General features: G+C 48.5%; 5 protein-coding genes; 2 read left to right on the top strand and 3 right to left on the bottom strand.

Annotated features, from left to right (window-relative positions):
- Positions 1-261: 261 nt before the first annotated feature.
- On the top strand, positions 262-4,928 carry CNAG_02398 (hypothetical protein). XM_012194344.1 has 5 exons: positions 262-921; positions 972-3,735; positions 3,783-4,409; positions 4,460-4,508; positions 4,557-4,928. Exons 1-5 carry the CDS (start codon positions 539-541, stop codon positions 4,739-4,741), a joined length of 4,008 nt encoding a protein of 1,335 aa, XP_012049734.1. The 5' UTR covers positions 262-538; the 3' UTR covers positions 4,742-4,928.
- Positions 4,806-7,504, bottom strand: CNAG_02399 (glutathione-disulfide reductase). XM_012194734.1 has 13 exons: positions 7,353-7,504; positions 6,974-7,278; positions 6,873-6,918; positions 6,719-6,798; positions 6,643-6,656; positions 6,562-6,571; positions 6,361-6,510; positions 5,927-6,309; positions 5,490-5,877; positions 5,347-5,434; positions 5,150-5,288; positions 5,037-5,096; positions 4,806-4,982 (listed from the first exon to the last, which is right to left on the bottom strand). The coding sequence occupies exons 2-13, from the start codon at positions 7,015-7,017 to the stop codon at positions 4,945-4,947; spliced, it is 1,440 nt and encodes a 479-aa protein (XP_012050124.1). The 5' UTR covers positions 7,018-7,278; positions 7,353-7,504; the 3' UTR covers positions 4,806-4,944.
- Positions 7,505-7,519: 15 nt separating this feature from the next.
- Positions 7,520-9,043, bottom strand: CNAG_02400 (hypothetical protein). XM_012194343.1 has 7 exons: positions 8,798-9,043; positions 8,710-8,744; positions 8,596-8,643; positions 8,482-8,538; positions 8,347-8,429; positions 8,089-8,294; positions 7,520-8,038 (listed from the first exon to the last, which is right to left on the bottom strand). Exons 1-7 carry the CDS (start codon positions 8,919-8,921, stop codon positions 7,695-7,697), a joined length of 897 nt encoding a protein of 298 aa, XP_012049733.1. The 5' UTR covers positions 8,922-9,043; the 3' UTR covers positions 7,520-7,694.
- A 216-nt stretch (positions 9,044-9,259) lies between these two features.
- Positions 9,260-12,404, top strand: CNAG_02401 (G patch domain-containing protein 1). XM_012194342.1 has 7 exons: positions 9,260-9,468; positions 9,521-9,595; positions 9,647-9,737; positions 9,790-9,970; positions 10,023-10,324; positions 10,379-10,652; positions 10,704-12,404. Exons 1-7 carry the CDS (start codon positions 9,388-9,390, stop codon positions 12,307-12,309), a joined length of 2,610 nt encoding a protein of 869 aa, XP_012049732.1. The 5' UTR covers positions 9,260-9,387; the 3' UTR covers positions 12,310-12,404.
- CNAG_02402 (hypothetical protein) lies at positions 12,295-17,792 on the bottom strand. XM_012194341.1 has 19 exons: positions 16,671-17,792; positions 16,450-16,618; positions 16,215-16,392; positions 15,721-16,157; positions 15,545-15,664; positions 15,429-15,493; positions 15,161-15,381; positions 14,909-15,110; positions 14,698-14,853; positions 14,460-14,642; positions 14,121-14,405; positions 13,950-14,065; positions 13,793-13,900; positions 13,644-13,742; positions 13,487-13,592; positions 12,950-13,435; positions 12,832-12,903; positions 12,539-12,780; positions 12,295-12,488 (listed from the first exon to the last, which is right to left on the bottom strand). Exons 1-19 carry the CDS (start codon positions 17,687-17,689, stop codon positions 12,382-12,384), a joined length of 4,371 nt encoding a protein of 1,456 aa, XP_012049731.1. The 5' UTR covers positions 17,690-17,792; the 3' UTR covers positions 12,295-12,381.
- Positions 17,793-18,123: the final 331 nt, after the last annotated feature.

The raw sequence follows: 18,123 nt of genomic DNA, 5'->3' as shown, positions 1-18,123 counted from the left end.
TGGCAGCTGACATAATAAAATGGAAGGCGGGGAGGGGATAACGGAATGCAAAAGAACGGATAGGGAACGTGGTGGAAAGAGGAGGACGAAGCGAGGCGATTATTATTATTATTAATTGATGGGTGGTGGTTCGATGTTTCGGTCCCTGATGATGAGTGGTGAACGAGAAGCTTTAGGCTATGTCCGATAATTGTGTGACGTCATTGCTGTGATTAAAAAGCCGAAGAGAGAAACGAGGGGTTCCTGTGTCTCATTTTCGTGGTCTGAACAGGTGCAAAAATGAGGCCACAAGAGCACGAGACAGTCTAACATCGCAGCGTTATTGCTTATTCGGCATCGCTAGAAGGGAATGGATGGGAGAGGCACAAATTCACGCCATGCGAGCATCCCTGGACCGCACTGCTGCCGCCGCTGTCTGTTCTTGACGTCAACACGACAACATTCCACACATCTCTTTTTCACCAACAGTTTACAAACAACTCTTCTCCTGCCCCAGTAACCATCCCAAGGCTGGGCAGTCTAATTCAACAGCGGTATAATGAGACTTGTCAAACGAAGATCGAAAGCTAGTTTGCAAGATGCCCCTCAGCTTGATTCTTCGAAAACTGGACAATCCTCCCCTTCTATACTGTCGACCCAGTCGAAAGCTGCCGCAGGATCCTCTTCCTCCTTTACCGATACCATCTACTATTCACCTTCCTCTACTCGTGCATCATCTCCGGTCGGGAAAAAGAATGCTTTGGGAAAGAAGAAACGAGATAAAACAGGGGAAAACAGGTATCCTCCAAACTCATTTGCCCCAGGACATGGTTGGAATTTTGGGAGAATGAGAAGTTTCAAAGGAAGGAATAAGGGGTCTAGCAGGGACATGACCAGCGAAAGTGAAGCCGAAACGGATGTCAGCCTAAGATGTCCATGCGGGTAAGTTTAGGAATTTTGTCTGCCTCACAGTGCAAGCTGACTCTCGTCAGTTCCTTGGACCTCGCTGAGTCTACAATCAGCAGCCCCCCTTTGCGGCCTCGGTGTGGACCACCCTGTCAGCATGTTCCGCAAGCAGTCTTTTCTTCGGAAGCCTCATCTCCAGCTGCAGTATCGCAAACACCCTCCACATTGTATTTTCCAGACACCGATGAGCTTCAATCGGGGGACTCATCTGTAGGATTAGCATTGTCTACGGACGACCTGCCCACAGAGTCTCCTTCATGTTTGTCGTCGGCCACCATATCTCCGGTGCTTTCTCGGAATGCTCATCTGTCATCGTCTCCGATGCTCCCCGATGTTAAAAGCGACAACGACCTATCAACAAAGCCATTACAAGAAGGGCCACTCAAAAGGCTGATGAAAAGGAGACCGACATCCATGATACATGATCAAAAGGCGTCAAGAAAGTCGCAAGATATGGATATTGGGAGACCACGTCAATCTAGGTCTTCCTCAATAAGCTCAACTACAAACTCTAAACGTTCATCTCCTGAGCCTGCTCTGTCGTCAGGTGTACACATGGAAGCCTGTCCACCAGTTCCGCCTTTTCCATCACTGTCACCTCCCACACACAATGCATCTCTGCCAGACGGTGCAGCCCCTGCGAACCAATATTATTTCTCTTCTCTCAATCGTAACCCGTCTACGGCAACATCACATGCTTCAACCTCCTCCGCTGCCTGTCCATCGACGGAGGAATCCGCCCAGTCGGCATTGCTTACAACCCCATCGGATCTGCCAGGAAGGGAACCATTGAATGACCATGTCTGGTCCAGAATGGGTGTTAAGTTGACTAAAATACCATTAGAAAGTGAAGAGGTTTTGTTTGGAAGCACGCCACTCGTTAATCGGCAGGTTGTTGAGGACCAAGGAATTGTACAAGACGAGACAACAGTACTGCTGGATTCGCCAACGTCCAAGGCAACCTCCTCAAAGACAACAACTCCTGACAAGTACTCGCGAATGCTAAGAATCAAAACAAGCAATTTTGATCTTGGTCCCGTATCTCACAGAGAAATGGGTTCTTCAGAGACTCCCACAAGAAAGGACATGTTGAGATCGCCTGTCGAAGGGTTCGCGCCTATCGATAACAGTGCTTCCCCTGAAGGCCATTCTTTCTTCTCACGCATGCGAGATAGCACCCGAAATCGGCATAATACGTCTTTGTTGACCTCCAGCGTTGTATCTGGGTCTATGTATGGTGTAGGCGACGTAGGTACTGCTACACCTGCAGTAGTATCTCAGGCTCAAGAAGTACCATTTCCCGCACCCGAGAGGCAAAATATGATACGCCCAGATGAAAAGCGTTGGGATGACATGGAGAATAAAAAGCTGCGGAAAGACCTATCAAAATCCCCAGAGGACGTCAAGCATGTTCTTGACGCTGATCGCGAGCCAGTGCGGCATTCTTCGAGAAGGGGGAGTTTTGAAAACGGCGTCAAGGCGACTGCCCAAACATCGCGACTTTATGAGTTCCCCTATCGCCCTGCGCCTCCACCCCCCCATCTCTCAAATACCGTACCTGCCCAACCTTCTCGAACTTCAAGGCATATGTCGCTTTCATCTAGCGAGAAGCGTCCTGATCCATCTGGGCTTAATTCTTACCAATCGCTAAGAGTTGCGACCTCAAGAGACATAAACCTTCCGCCCTTGCCTCCTGAACCTTTGTCACCCGCAAGAGGTCACGAAGTCCCTATGGAACGGTCACTCAGTTTTGGTAGGATGTTGAGGAGAATAAGCATGGGCAAGAGCCCTGGGAAAAAGAAGCAGAAGCAGAGGTCTACTCAAGAGCCTAGTAATGGTCACGAAACAGATAAGGATATAAGCAACCTGGGCTTAAGCGGCGCACCACACCTGAATGACACGGGGGATTGCAATTGCAAACCGGTTCTCAAAGAGAAGGAAAGTGTCTACAGATCCTCACCTGAGATTTTTCTTCCCACATGTGTGGAGAGGAACATCGATGATAATACTGCAGAAGTGTTGTCGGCAACGCCTTTGTTACCTACGCAGCAGTTTCAAGATGTTTCCGATTCAAGCGGGACTGCAGGAAGAAGTAAATCAATGCCTCCTCAGAAAAGGTCGCCTCCTGCTAGTGCGGTTGACCATATCCTCGATGGATCGTACACGACGTCTCCTCAAGGCACTGCCCCTTCATCCCCAGTCTCCAACAATGTTGGGCCTTCAGCTTCAGCCGCCACTCGCTCCTCAACCGATAATACACCAAAGGATCCCTTTCCTCCCTCCGATTCCCTGCACACTTGGCGAACCTTACTAGGGCCGTACACTCCCCCAGAGCTTCTATCTTTGCCTTCATATTTTCAGCCTCCTCGTCCTTACTCCCCATCTGCCCCCTCGAGCCCGCGCTGTCGCTCTCGTAACTTGGCACCTGATGAGTCTGAACGTCATTCGCATGAGGTCAGACGTCGTTATCGCCAGAGTTTAGTGCATATCAAAGACGATAATCAATTTGCGCATATGTTGGAAGAATTTTCAAGAATTGAGAATGATCCAAGGGCAAGGATGGCCTTAGGGGGTGGAATATCGATTGCGTCGTCGTCAGGACGCCAGGAAAAAAATCGCAGCGCAGGCGAAGAAGAAGATGATTACGATGGGCGGCTGATAATGAGAGGCAAATCTAAGGACGTATTGGAGAAGAAGGCCAAACAGCAGAGTATAGCAGCATGGTTTGTCACAAGAGAGATCGTTCAAGGAGAAAGCAGACATGCAAAATTGCTAGCCAAAGGTCTTAGGGTAAGTAATCAACCCAAGGTTTTCGGTGGAACTAACATGGTGTAAAGATTGCGAAGGCGGCAGCCGCCAACAAATCCAAAGACAAGGAAGCAGGCACATCCACTCCTACGTCACAGTTCAGCCGAACGAGTACTGGTCCTATTTCTGAGCCACCTGAGCCTCCTCCGGCATCTTCTCGCCTTCGAAGTCACTACCGCACTGGCTCAGTACCCTCACTTCTTCGAAAACGCCGCAGCTCTCTGGGAGAGCATCAGCCCCAAGCTCCATTGGGGCCTACGAGTTCTATGGCTTCATGTCCTACTGCATCTCAGCATGTAGATCCAGCCCTTATCTTCACCACTACGAGATCGCAGTTGCCGGCCCGTATACCGACATCCATTGCTCTGGCAACATTGCTATCACGTCTTCCGGGTCTCCTCGATCTCTCCCTCAATCTTTCTTCCGCGTTCCTTCATGATGCTTCACCTTATGGCGTGGCTCAGGCCTTCCTGGAAATGGAAGAGACTTTGATTAGAGAAGTGGGACAATGGGCCGGGGAAGTGGGCAATGTTGTTGTCAGTGGAGTCACCGAAAGCTTGAACAAGGTCATGGAAGACGAGAGAAAGAAGAGGGGGAAGGGACTAATTGATGAGGAAGACGACCAGAGCGACGAAAAACTGGCGTACTTGGACATCGTGAGTGCCCACTAATTGAAAGTGATATGAGGTCTAAACCATTATTGTAGATTTTGATGCCGGTTCAGCGCGCATCGAGGTACAAGCTCCTTTTCCAAGGTAAGAATCTTATAGCCGGTCTCCTCGTCTCCCCCTGATCTGTTGTAGAATTGTCTACCAAAATCCCTCCGGCATCCACTACCCATCACAAAATTTTAGCAGCCATCGAAGCCTCACGTCGGCTCGCCACTAAGTGTGACGAGTGTCAAGTCATGGACCTGGAGCTGCTTCGAAGACATGTGAAGAAGAGCAAGAAGTTAAGGCCTGTATCCGTGGGGCCGGGTCATAAGTAAGCACTGTAATTATAAAAATAGACGGACTGTTTGGACTTTCTGAATGTTATTATACTTGTTGCCTGTATTGTATGTGTGTAAGGTAGATGCTTGTAGTAAATAACCTATAACAAATAATAACATTCATAGCATTCGGCATTGTGGACTGTCAACTATCGCGAATTGTATGCATTCATCTACCAACTATACTTCTGCTTCTATATTTAACGGAGGGTAACGAGCTCCTCGGAAGAGGTAGGGTCTAACGGTAAGTCAGCAGCTGCTAAGGAGGTCGCGTCATCTATTGCAGACGTACGGATGGCAACACAAGAGTCAAAGTCCTCCTTGGTAGCGCCCATCTTAATGGCGACGCCAACTAGAACATTTCGTTAGTATTTCACGATTACCGCCTATTCAAGAAATACTCACAGCCTTGGAGCATCTCGTCACTGCCTTCACCGATGATGTGAAGACCGACGACCTTCTCTTCAGGACCGGTGCAAATGAGCTTATAGGCTGTGGGTTGTTTGTGGTCCTCATCAAGCATGGCGAAAGACATGGCGCGGAACTGTCGACAGCCATCAGTTCCAGAACCTGGAGCGCCACGTAATCAATGGAGAACTCACTGAGGTTTTGTAAATCTTGATGTTATCGTCACCAAACTTCTCTCTGGCCTCAGGCTCAGACAGACCAATGGAGCCGATAGTGGGATGACTAGGGAAGATGTAAATTTTTAGCCGCCTATCAAGGCCCTACTAAGATTACTTACGAAAAGACGACACTAGGGATGTTGTCGTAGCTCAACTTGTCGTTCTTATATTTTTCGGGGCCGAACAACCTGTTACTCAACCTCCTTCCAGCAGCAATAGCCACAGGGGTCAACAACATCCTGCCTCCTACATCACCAACAGCATAGATTCCAGGAACGTTCGTGTTCTGGTAATCGTCAACAATGACATTGCCTCTTTTATCATACTTCACGCCGGCCTCGTCAAGACCCAGCTTGGCAGTGTCAGCGTGTCGGCCAATAGCCCAAAGAAGGCAGTCAATCTCAATGGGTTCAGGAGAGGAGTCGAAGTGAACGAGAAGCGAGCCAGAAGAAGTCTTCTCAACCTTTTTAACATGAGTCTTCTTGTGAATCTTCATGCCGGCCTTCTCTGTCAGATGATCAGCATCTGATTCACATAAACGTGAAATAGGACATACCCATGCAAGGAACCAAGACCTCTGACATCATAGGATCAAAGGTCCTCAAAAGCTCGTTGTGCCTAATAACTAAATGGGTCTCTGAGCCGAGGGTATTGAAGACACCAGCCAACTCCACCGCGATGTAACCAGCGCCGATGACTGCAACCCTCTTGGGTTGAGTTTCGAGTTCAAAGAATTCGTCTGAAGTGATGCCGTAGGAAGCACCGGGGATTTCTTTCTCTGAAGGGACGGTGGGTCGGCCACCGACAGCGATAACGATGTGCTTGGCCTTCACGGTGTACTTGTCGCCATTGGGAGGCTCGATCTGGACGGTGTTGGCATCAACAAAAGAAGCCCAACCTTGATGGTGATCGACGCGGTCCTTCTCAAGATTGCTCTCGCTTTATCGCAGATATCGTTAGTAATGATATGAAAAATGACGCTTGACGCACTAAATACCGTTGAGACGATGGATGTAGGCGTCTCGCTTGTGCTTGAGCTCGGTCCAGTTGAAGTCAGCAGCGAGCTTGAAGCCCTCACCCTCCTTGCCAAAGCCGTACTGTGCAGATTTTCGAAGGTTCTCGGCGACATCGGCAGTATACCTATGGGAATGTCAGTCCTCATGGGGAATAAATTTAATAGATTGAACACACCACATGATTTCTGGACGGCACGACAAAGGTTATTATATCGTGAGTTGTTTATTTATAGGATGGGTTTCATAATAGACATACTCTTGGGTACACAACTGTAATGCAGGCATTAGCCTTTATATCATCTGACAAGGGGCGACATGCTGCTTTAACTCACCCGACGTTCACACAAGTACCACCCAGTCGAGGAGAAACCTCAACGAGACCGACCTTGGCACCGTAAGAACCGGCTCGCCTCTGTCGACACCATTAGTGTCTTTGGGGCCATGTAGATGGTTCAGATAATAAATAGCTCTAAAATGTATACTCACAGCAGAGGCAAGACCACCGGAACCACCACCGATGACAAAGTAGTCGCTGCATGACTGATCAATGACCTTCGCCTGAATGTTCACAATCCACGTTCACTCACTATTCTCCGGCTTGTTCAGCTTGAGCCTTGTTGATGGGAGGCATTTTCGCGATGGAAGTGCTGACGAAAGTCCTGGTAGCTGAGTAATGGAAAGGTTGTCTGGAGAAATTGAAAGAGCGGATGGCTGTGGCGGTAACTGCGATAGCTTGTCTGGATGACGGACGGACCGTACCGAGTGAGAGTCTGGAGAGGGAGTTGAAAGGCGGCACCTTGAATATGTTTCGGGAGGGGAGGAAACTGAAAGCTAATACGGATGTGATTTATAAGAACGAACGAATTCACAGAGGAATAAATGAATGACGAAACTACAAAAATGTCACATTCCAATCTCAGCTGATATGCCCAACTTATACTACGTACATGGGGCATTCTGGCTCACCCTTATGCCGCGAAAGCCAAAAATAAGCTCGGGATCCAGGTTATGGATGCCCAATTTTCATCAAGCACCATTCGCTTGACCCAAGGCGATGACAAAGCAAGTCGGTCGACTTAGTAATAAGTGATGTACAACGAAGCAATACAGAGAGTGGTAATATGTAGATGATGCTTACGATGAACCTTTTTCATAGGTAACTTACATTGTCCAATATGGATATCCTTCGCGCAAGACAACAAATAGCTTGTAAAGCATAAAGAAAATCAGTCTCACGCATGCATGATATACAATCCTGTAATTCGCACATGGCGTTAATCACGCAGTTCAGTGATATAAAAGACTCTTCTAATCCTCCTCCATCTTATCGTCTTGATCTTCTGTCTTTTTGTTTCCCAAAGCTACAAGGCCGTCGAGGAAACCTCTCACACTACTCCCCGCGCTCTCAGGCAAACCAAGTTCCCTCATCATGCCACCTGGTAAGCCACCGCTCCGAAGGGCATTATCGAGACTCGCAATGGCATCTGTGAATTGAGGTGCACAGAGAATAGGAGTGACGTCCTCGGGAGTAGGGTTCTCCGGGAGGGAAAGACCAGGAGGCAGGAGGGGAGTGATGGTGGATATCAGAGCGGGATCGGAAGAGATGAGAGCAGAGATATTAGAGGGCGAAAGCACATCTGTAAGACGTGCATCTACTGCCAGTTAGGTCACCCGACAGACTTCGGGTCCATACTTCACTCACCGTCTTCAGGCTGACCAAGGGCACCACCGCGTGCCCACTCCGCCAAAAGTCTCGCCATGTTCTCCCTGCCCGTATCAGTGTTGGAAGAAGAGCCGACATCGGCGTTGGCAGCAGGAGCGGGCTGTGGATTGGTAAGACGAGGAGCTCCAGGAGTAGGTGGCCAATCGCGCTCCAGTTGCTGAGTGGGGAGAGCGGCACTACCTGGTCTTTGGTATACGATTGAGTAATTCGTCACAGTTGGTTTATCTGACAACTTACTGGTAGGACGGGTCCTGCAAGAGTTCATTGATATCTACTTGGGCCCTTAGATCACCCTCCTTGGACAACCGTTGGAACCAGAACTGCAATGGGTCAACAGGGACCGACCATCGCATCAGCATAAATTTGACTTACAAAGTACTTCTGGTTGGAACTGGAGAACTTGAGAATGTGAGTTCTTCCAGTGGGGTCCTAAGCACAGATAAGTTTTACGAAATTCTGGCCTTGTGTACTGTCTTAGAAACACACCTGGGGAACCTTTTCAAAGGTAGCTTCACCAAGGAAGATGATAAGCTCCTGCCATAAACACCATTAGCTCCATACCCTTTGGGACTTATTAGGTATCCGCCGCAAGTAGCTTACATCCTCAACACGATTGGTTTCCCTAGATTTCCAAGCTGTAATATTTCTTTCAGATCTACTACATTGATATTATTAGATAGCGACTCACAAAGCTGCATCAAGTCGTCTTCCAGCTTCATCTGAATCAGACCTTTCTCGGGCTGAGGGTCAACCCATTTGCTGTTTTCTCGGCGGAACGCACGTCCCGCGGGAACGGAAATGAGATATGACATGGTGTTCCGGGAGCTGTAGAATGAACAATGGCGGGATGGATGCTCGACGACGAATGTAAAGTCAAGAAGCGGAGGTTCTATCGCAGTTAAGACAATTCAAGAAGGGTGCGTGTGCAGTGTCATCTCGTCAGTTGGATATGATGGCGACGCGCGGCTCAAAATCATTAGAAAAAATCATGACGTGGGTGTCATGGGAATGTAAGCTGAGAACAATTTCTAATCAAAAATGATTCCGCTAACTAGCCTTTTCATAGGAGCTTGATGTCACTGCTTCGTCCGGAATTCGTTTTTAACATGTAAACCGATCTGGTCCGCCTGTCCCGATCCATGTGCGTTCCCCAGCTGCTTATACTAGTATGCACTTCCTCTGCAGCCATCCATCTCTTCGTCGAGCGTCATCTTTAACCTGTTATTCAACTTTATATTCCAAATAAAGCTCTCTTGTGAAAGGGTAACCCCCCCAACCATGACCTCCAGGCTCAAACATAAGCTAGAACTCGACCAAGTGAACCTCAACTCGGCTTATCTGAACGAGTCCTTCGTCCAAGTGTGTTCTCTGTTCTCGGATGTCCTTTTTTGTTGCTGACATACCTGCGTAGATTGGTACTCCATTGCCTGCTCTTGCAGATACCAAGAAGGATAAGTTAGAATATGTGCCCGAGTGGAAGCAAGAGGCAAGTATTACCAACACCTCCTGGGACAGCTCCGTCTGACTAGTGTTGTAGGTGAGAGATGAGCAGGGTAGACGTCGATTCCACGGAGCATTCACTGGTGGATGGTCAGCTGGATACTTTAACTCTGCTGGATCTAAAGAAGGTTCGTTGATCTGCTCACAACTGGACGATCGCTGAGAAGGATAATTACACAGGATGGGCGCCGTCTACCTTCAAGTCTTCGCGGAGCAGTAGAGCTTCAAAAATCCAAAGGCCAGAGGATTTCATGGATGAGGAAGATTTGCAGCAGATGCGAGATGATAGGCAGTTAGAGAACACTGACATATTCAAAAATGAAGCTTTTGCCGGGACGAGGGAACCTCTTGCAGATAAAAAGTAAGACATTTCTCTGTCAACGATGAGCGCCGGACGCTGATCTCTAGCGAAGCCTTCCATCCGCATTGGAATCTCTAATAGCACCGGCTCAATCGTCTATCGGCGAGAAGCTCCTTCAAAAGCTGGGATGGAGACCTGGGCAGGGTATAGGACCTCGTGTCACTCTTCGAAAGTTGAGAATACAAGAAGGCAAACTCGGGAAAGCTAGGCTAGGAATGGATGATAGCGGACACGAAGATGCGGAAGCTGGAAAGCATACTTTTGCTCCAAGGGATGTGAAACTGTTGGTGTATGAATCTAAAGAGGATAAGCAGGGCTTAGGGTTCGAGAAGGGGAAGGGCATGAGCAGATTGCGTAAGTCTTCTCCACTGAATTTGCCAACCCATGCAGCTGAATGCATCAATGTAGCACCGGCGATGGGTCCGCGACCTCTTGATAATGAGGATGATGATCCTTACGCCGTTGGTCCTTCAACGTCCTCAAGACCTTTCGCATTCGACCATAATGACGACGAAGATGATGTAATCGTTATGGGTGGTTCGGCACGGCCTGGACTAGGAATGAGATCAACGGATGTCGGGGGAGGGCAAAAGGCTGTGGATGGAGAAGATCATTGGCATGATGGGAGGCCCGTTTTAGTAGGTTTTATGCTTGATCCAAAAGGAGTTCCTCAGGATAAATGGTAAATAACAATCTCAGAACCGTCACGAGGTTTGCTGACATGTGATGATAGGTTCCCCATGCCCGAAATACCGGTAGATTGGCGTTCGCGCCCTGCGCGAGTATGGGGCACTACTCGGAAATGGGATGAAGAGCCGGGGAAAAAGGTTGAAGAAAATGAAGTCATAAAAGGTGCACCTGGAAAACCTCTCACTCACGAGCAACGCGGCGCCGCCCTGGGAGAAGAAACACGAATGTCAAAAGCCAAGTCTGTCTATGAGTACATCGCAGAAAAAGATCGAGAACGTCTCGCTTCGTTGTCAGACTCTGCGCAGATAGCTCCGCCTCCCAAATTATCTTTCGTTCCCGAACCCTCCAAATCCGTTGAACATATCCATGTGCCTGCAACTGAAGTTCAGATTCCTCCACTATCCCCTCGGACAGCTTCTGCTGCTCTCAAAGGCTTTATCCCATACGGTGATGATCCAGCAAAACAAGAGCGTTACCGTTCCTATCTCGTCTCTCAGACGTACAACACCAAAGAGCCCAATCCCACAATTCTACCATCATCTTCCTTTGACGAGATCAACGCTGAACTCGAAGCCTTCGCATCATCAGCAAGAATCTTCAAACCCATGTCATTTGCAATGTCCAACCGTTTCACTTCGGGATCATCTTCTCTCGCTGCGTCAGATCTTAAGCAAGCTAAGCCGGGACTGCATATATATGACGCCGAAAAAGCTAAAGCGGAGATGGAAAAGCCAAAGGGCGTTGATGAAATTAAGGTTGAGAAGCAACTGACGCCTAGAGAACAAGCAGCCATGAACGGGATGTACGGGAAGATGACTCGAGAGACAAAGCAGTTTTACCCCGTGAAGTTGCTTTGCAAGCGTTTTGGGGTTGCGGATCCGCATCCAGAGGGAAAGCCTTCCGATTCTGAAGCCGTTTCCGGACCCTCTACCATTAGTGCAGAAGGTCTACCACTTCCAGCAAATGATGCCAGTTGGGAGTCAAAGTTTACATATCAAGCTCCCACTGAATCGTCAAAGCCTACCCTCATAACACAATCTAGTCAGGTCGTAACTGGCGAGCGAGCCCCAACATCCATAGCTGAAGTGGGCATGGCGGATGATATCAATCAGGGAAGGGATACCTTGACGTATACAAAACCCAGTATCGATATTTTCAAAGCAATCTTCGCCAGCGACGATGAAAGTGGCGGGGAGGATGCGGATGATGATGAGAAACAAGTAGACCAACCTGGAAAGGTTGCTGGTCCTACGCAAGCGTACAGGGACCCCTTCCCACCGAAAAAAGCAGAAGACGAGAAGCCCGTAGATTTGACGACTTTCAAACCTGTGTTCACCTTGAAAAAAGAAGATAATGGGGCTAAAGATGATAAGAAGGAGAAGAAAAAGGACAAAAAGAGCAAAAAGCGAAAGAGTATGCTTTCGTTCGATATTGGAGAAGGGGAGGAGGAAGATGCGCCAAAGCAACAAGAGAGGAACAAGAAGAAGAGGAAGGATGACGAGCAAGATAATGAGAGACATAAGGGCGAGCAAAGAAATAAGAAGCACAAGAACGAAAGGGAGGAAAATGACTTTGAGGGAGAATGGGTAGAAAAACCTGCTATAATACCGCGGTTAGTTGGAAGGAAGGGAGCAGAAGATTTTATGTAGCACTTTGTATAGGAGGTCTAGTTGAAATTATAGCATTCTACAATCATTTGCATGGCATTTTCAATCGCCCAATCAAGTCTCAAATGCCAGTGCTGTCTCTCTTATCGTGACTCTGGCCTGTCTATCACCGGACCATGTTATCTGTACGTCACTTAATGCCGAAGTTGAATCAAGAGGACCTATGGGTCTTTCTTCAGAACTGGTTTTTTTGGACAGTCTGTGAACTTACGATCGTCGGCCCTCTTAAATCCTATTCGCTTGAACGGCTCTCCCTTTTCACCACCTTGCCTAGGTGGACCGCCGACGTTGAAAAACCCGCTTAGACTACTCCCAACCTTCCAAACAGTGACAGACCCCTCCTCTATTGACACTGTGACCAATCGACGTCCATCAGGGGAGAAGCAAACGGCCGAGGCTGGGGCCTTGTGTGGTTCAAGAACGTATAGTCGAGATGCAGTCTTGAGATCATACCTGGAATGGATTAATGGTGATAGGAAACACAACGGTCACAGAAGTACCCACATGATGACGGCTCCTTCGTGTGTCCCCACAGCCAGGCGCTGAGTCCGGCTATGGAAGTCAATCGTAGAAAATCTGCGAAGGAATTCAGTTTCAGATCCTACAATAAGATAAGACTTACGCCAGAACGAGCTCATTTAAGATGACAGTAGCTGCTTGCCAGACATCATCCCTCATCTTGCCAACGTTCGGGTCGAGACTCTTAACAACCGCCTCTGCTATCCTAGGTAATCCATTCTCCAACACTGCGGGCTTTTTTCTGGCCATAAAGACGCATAGCTTCATGATGCTACTTCTACTCTCGGCGCTTTTGGCGTCCAATATGTCCATTGAAAGTGTAGACATGAAAAGAGGGGGATTAGAGGAAGCGACCAACAGAATAGCTAAACGCGCTTGGGCGGCTATGCTAGTGGAAGAATGGGAGGGCATGGACGGCGGCTCTTTGTTGGTTGCCAGATGGAAGAGGCGGCGCAAAAGGTCCGAAGGGTCGACATAGCTTTGCCAAATTGTAAAACCTTTCGAGCAAAGCTCCACCGCTAGAGAGATGTAGTCGCAGTTCGGTTCATGAAGGTAAAGAGCCACTGACTCAGAGAGAGATTTGAGCGAGCTGTCACGGCTGTAAGTTCGGCTTATCTTACGAAAGATGATTGTCACTCACGTAGGACCCATGCACTGATATTTTTGCAAGGCAATGCCGCCTAAAACGGTCAAAGCATTGGCGGCCGAACCATTAAACTTGCGTTCCTCGGGCTGAAGGATAGGCACTACCGTGATTGTTTATAAGAAAAGTGTTTTTTCTCCCATAAGCAACTCACGCTCATGTTCTCTGGTTCGAGCAACTGCGTCTATCTCAGAGCCTGACAGTCTCCCTACTCTGGCGGCAAATAATAGCCTAGCAGCTTGATGAACGTCGTCTACGGTATCCGTTAGTATTTCTGCTCATCTCCGTTCAACCAACACATACAGGAGGGATCCATGTAGTAAGAGGCAAAGAACTCTAGGTCCGGCTCGATGATGTTTGGTAATGACGCAGTGTAGAACGCTATCACTTCAGCAGCCCAGTGTTCTAGATCTATCACACTGAATTAGCATCATTCTGTCAGAGCCACGAATATATATACCTGGCGAGTCTAAAAACGGTCTTAAGACAGTTATGATTGCCAATTGTCTCACCCCTGTGATTCGCTCCGATATTCGCCATGCCTCAACTCCTTGTGCATATGCAATTTCATGGGTACTGTCATAATGGTCAGCCACAACTGCCTACTATGAATGATGGCAATATCACTCACTCTGCACTTCCATATCCTACCATAATGGGTTTCTCAGGCTTGTGCACACCTAGGTTCCTGATACACGTCTCATCGACTTTATCGCTAACTCCGAAAGTAAGAAGAATAGAGAGAAGACTCCGAAGAGCTGGAAGAGGGCTATGATGCGGATTGTTCTTGGAAGAGTGCAGCCAGCGACCGAGTTCGCGAAGATCAAGATTGAGAAGACGTCCAAGTTGACTCGCTGTATATGGATGAGCCACACAAGCAGTCAAAGGTGTTTGCGTATGTCGCTTTGTCAAGTCCCTATAGTCAACTTCAGTCATCCATTTCGGCAATAATGGTCGAGAAGATATTTACACTCTTGTCCATTTCCCAGCCTGCAACATGTCTTCCGCAGCGTCCAGCCCTGTGGAACGCCTGAACTCCTGTGTTTCGGTATTCCATACCCTAGCTTTCCCATTCGCGTACGCCAGGAGGATGTCGGTATTTGCCAGATAGATGTGACGGAGAGGAGATCTGGCAGCCGGGATAAGGAAAAGCCTGAGGGGCATCATGGACGTCAGCTTGTTTCCACTCTGCGAAATCTAGTACCTACTGTTCCATTTTGGACAGGGATATAATACCGACGGTGCCCGCTTGAGAGGTACAAAGCAATGTGCCACGCAAAGGCCCAGCTTGAGGCATGTCCAAAAGCACAAAATCGCTTACCGGCCAGGCAAAGAGTGTCCAGGAGCCGCAAAATCGGAACTCGCTATGGGCATGATCAGTCAAGCTTCTTTCTGAGAGAGTAGCGTAAGGTAAAATACTCTACGGTCCATATCCTGATTACACCATCTTCATCGCCCGCAACAAGATACTTCTTGTCATTTTCCTCTGGACCTCGTACAATCTTCATACACGTAACAGCTGCGTCGAGTCGGTCAATAGTTGGCCTATCATCCGTGGTAGGGTCTGTATTATCTTGGTGTATGACCCTATCTAGCTTTCGGGGATAGACATTTCCTTGAGCTGCAGATTATTAGATGTTTGCTCAGTTCGCGCATTTGAGTCAGGCTCACGATCAGCAACAAGGGCGTTTTCCACTCCATACGGCACGACATGACTGAAAGAACCACTTTCTTCTGCTGGTGGTTCCTCAAGCCTCAAATACTTTTTAAAGCTGATTACAGGGCCATCTATGTCTCCCATTTGCACGGCGCAGTTGTTACTCAACACGAGCTTTCCCGATTCTGTCAAGCAAATCGCATTCACATCGTCATCAATAGACTTTTGTTCAAACCTAAAATTCGTTAGTTTATAAATGAAAGACAGTCAGCCGAAACCTACTTCAGACGACTACCTTCCTTGGGCATCTCACCATTTTGCGGTGCGTATACCGCAAGCTTGTCATCCTTTTCGTCGAAGTCAGTTTCGTCACATTTCGCTCCAGAAAACACCCTTACTGTACGCAGAATGACCAGCCTTCCCCAGCTTTTGCTGAATACCACCTCTCGAGCCAATACCCCCTTTGTGAATGATATTGTCCCTTTAACCCACATTGATTTCCCGTCACATTGAAACTCCTGTGCCACGGTCAGCCTACCAGTGCTGCTACTTCGATTGAAATGAAGCAGCTCACATCGACCCCATCGTCAGCCCATCCGACCCCTTCTCCATTCTCATTCAATTTAATTCTCGTCCAATGTCCGTATCCGTCCCTCTCAACTTCCTTGCCCTCTCCCAAACCAGGCTGTATGGTCGGCTGATCGCCATGTTCTTCATCTTTTTTCTTGGACCACTCTGTTCGCCGAGCAAGGAATCTCGCAAAGCTGTGTTCTTTTTCATGTGAATGAAATTGATGGGGATCGAGAAGGCGGGATGAAGAGGCGGATTTTCTTAACAGAGACGAGGAAGCGTCTGATGATTCAAGATTCGGGGTATGGGAACGAGAGGAATAAGCTGCTGATGAATGTCGAGGCTGAAGCTGTAGCGAGCTGGAAGGCGAGGGTTTGCATTGAGGAAAAATGATAGGATATGATGTTAAGGATGTGGAAGTTGCGTGAATTAAATAATTAGCTAAGTAAACAAGCCATCAGCTAAAACATTTATGGGATGTTATGGAAGGATGCTGACTATCATTGTCCTGACATAACCCAATGTCGCCTTCTCCAGGAAGCTCGAGCTTTGCAATAGGATCGAGCAAAGGCTGTTGGTCATGGTTGAATAACAAGATTATTACTCGGGTCACTTCTCCATTAGGGCTAGGTGATTCACAAGGCCAGGGAAGACCATGGGCAACGAGTATATGTGACTATTGAATTTTCGTCAGTCATTCTGGTCATGATTTTGAATAGGACGAAGGTCTTACTGTATCCTTTCTAGCCATATGTATACCACTCCAGGACCAGACTTGTCCTAGTTTGACGGTGGCAGTATTGCTGCTAGAAGGGTCCTTCTGCAAATGACGTGAGTTGGGCCCCTCAAGCTCTAGGTAATCCACGCATTGCAAAGTGGTCAAGGAGAAAATCTCCAACAGTCTGGCACAAGGGATCAATTAGCTCAATCTTCCAAGCATGCTGCCATACTTACCCTTCGTCTCTCAAAACACACAAGGTTCCCAATTTTTCAAAGGCCTTTAGGCTCACTATCTTTCCACGATCCACATGCCTCAACACAATTCTCCAGACCTTTTTATTCCCCCATTCGCATCCATGACTTTTGGCATGGCTTCCCGGGAGGTCATATCCCTGGCCAGAAGTCGGAGTTCTCTGTATGGCGGCTTCAACCACTTTCAGATCCCCACTCTCCTTTTCAGATTCACGCCTTTCGTTTTCCATCTCTCTGTCCACATTGATCTCTTGCATTATCTCATCAATCTCCCTTCCTTTCTCTTCTGCGTCTGAGTGCGCGCCTTTTTGCCAGAAACTGAACATGCCGACAGTACTGGCGGTGTCTGTAGACAGAGACATGGACGACTTTGGAGACGTCGTCCCGGAATGCTGCTCAGCTTGGCCATGTACACCTGCCAGACCTCTCCGTCCGATTCCCAGCCCTGTCCCCATCCCTGCATTCTCTCTGCCGCCGTTATGCTCTCTGAGCTGCCCCATAAGCTCCATTCTCCCCGATAAGCTGGACCGGTGGACATGTTGGTCAGGAGGAGCAGCAGAAGCAGTAGCCGATGAGAGAGTAGCCGTAGGTAACTGATGGGCAGAGAGTGGAGGAGAAAAGGCGGAAGTGCGGCGCAGAGAGGATGATCCTGCTGTAGATGCTGCAGAAGTTGCCCGGGGCCGTTGAGATGACGGTCGAGCTGGTGCTGGCCGAGCGCGCCGAGGAGAAGTCGGTGACGAAGTGTAGATGCTGGGTATAGGATTAGATGTCTCTTCCTTCAGTAGGTCGCGATCATCAAGAGGTGGTGTTGGCTGGTCCGCAACGACCCAGATGGTATTGTCTTGCGCTGCAAGAGCTGTATAGGCGGACTGGCCGTAGTTAGAGTTGATTGTCCAGTGTGCGATGTGGGTGGGACGGAGGGGAAGCGTGTGTTTTGCCTGAGAGGGGAGTGTGGGATGGAGCAGAATGGGGATGGTGAGTGGGGGAGGTGGGGGAGGCATGCTGGGCGGCGGACGGAGGTGTCAACAATCCCAACAGCGAAACATGAACGAATGACGACCGACGGCTGTTCGTCAGTGAAACATACACGGATCGGGACAACTGGTCACCGCTTGTGGTTACGTTGCATGGTGTGATGGGTTTTTGCTGTAAATTCGATCCGCGTTTGCTGTAAGTTCAAAGTTCAGCCGCCACGACATAGAAAAGGGTTTTAGAACATCATGGAGCCTGGAGTTGAATTGGCATGTTTATGCAAGTACTTAGGTCACATGTATAAGCTGTATTATTGCTTTTACACTACGTACTGACATCTGCAGTGATGATCGGCTTTCCTTGAGTCACGAATAACAACCACCCCGGAGCAATAAGATTTCGCTCAAGTGTTGCCCGTGGTAGCGGTTGCAGTAGTAGCAGAGGTGGACAGCAGAGGGCAATT

The sequence above is a fragment of the Cryptococcus neoformans genome, chromosome 6 (assembly GCF_000149245.1).
Source record: "Cryptococcus neoformans var. grubii H99 chromosome 6, complete sequence".
NCBI lineage: Eukaryota > Fungi > Basidiomycota > Tremellomycetes > Tremellales > Cryptococcaceae > Cryptococcus > Cryptococcus neoformans.
Note: the sequence above shows the minus strand (reverse complement) of the source record. Positions and strands in the feature narration are given on the sequence as shown.

Excerpts from the sequence above, each read along its gene's own strand:
- CNAG_02398 (XM_012194344.1), top strand. The coding sequence starts at position 539 with ATGAGACTTGTCAAACGAAGATCGAAAGCTAGTTTGCAAGATGCCCCT. Across the intron at positions 922-971 it reads AGCCTAAGATGTCCATGCGG|TTCCTTGGACCTCGCTGAGT; the intron begins GTAAGTTTAGGA and ends GACTCTCGTCAG. Across the intron at positions 4,509-4,556 it reads GTACAAGCTCCTTTTCCAAG|AATTGTCTACCAAAATCCCT; the intron begins GTAAGAATCTTA and ends GATCTGTTGTAG.
- CNAG_02399 (XM_012194734.1), bottom strand. The coding sequence starts at position 7,017 with ATGCCTCCCATCAACAAGGCTCAAGCTGAACAAGCCGGAGAATA. Across the intron at positions 6,310-6,360 it reads CATCGTCTCAACGGTATTTA|CGAGAGCAATCTTGAGAAGG; the intron begins GTGCGTCAAGCG and ends TCTGCGATAAAG. Across the intron at positions 5,289-5,346 it reads TCAAGATTTACAAAACCTCA|TTCCGCGCCATGTCTTTCGC; the intron begins GTGAGTTCTCCA and ends GGCTGTCGACAG.
- CNAG_02400 (XM_012194343.1), bottom strand. The coding sequence starts at position 8,921 with ATGTCATATCTCATTTCCGTTCCCGCGGGACGTGCGTTCCGCCGAGAA. Across the intron at positions 8,539-8,595 it reads CCTTTGAAAAGGTTCCCCAG|GACCCCACTGGAAGAACTCA; the intron begins GTGTGTTTCTAA and ends ATCTGTGCTTAG. Across the intron at positions 8,295-8,346 it reads TTGCAGGACCCGTCCTACCA|ACCAGGTAGTGCCGCTCTCC; the intron begins GTAAGTTGTCAG and ends CGTATACCAAAG.
- CNAG_02401 (XM_012194342.1), top strand. The coding sequence starts at position 9,388 with ATGACCTCCAGGCTCAAACATAAGCTAGAACTCGACCAAGTGAACCTC. Across the intron at positions 9,971-10,022 it reads GAACCTCTTGCAGATAAAAA|CCTTCCATCCGCATTGGAAT; the intron begins GTAAGACATTTC and ends TCTCTAGCGAAG. Across the intron at positions 10,653-10,703 it reads GGAGTTCCTCAGGATAAATG|GTTCCCCATGCCCGAAATAC; the intron begins GTAAATAACAAT and ends ATGTGATGATAG.
- CNAG_02402 (XM_012194341.1), bottom strand. The coding sequence starts at position 17,689 with ATGCCTCCCCCACCTCCCCCACTCACCATCCCCATTCTGCTCCATCCC. Across the intron at positions 15,665-15,720 it reads GGGCTGACGATGGGGTCGAT|GAGTTTCAATGTGACGGGAA; the intron begins GTGAGCTGCTTC and ends ACCGTGGCACAG. Across the intron at positions 13,743-13,792 it reads TTACTACATGGATCCCTCCT|ACGACGTTCATCAAGCTGCT; the intron begins GTATGTGTTGGT and ends CGGATACCGTAG.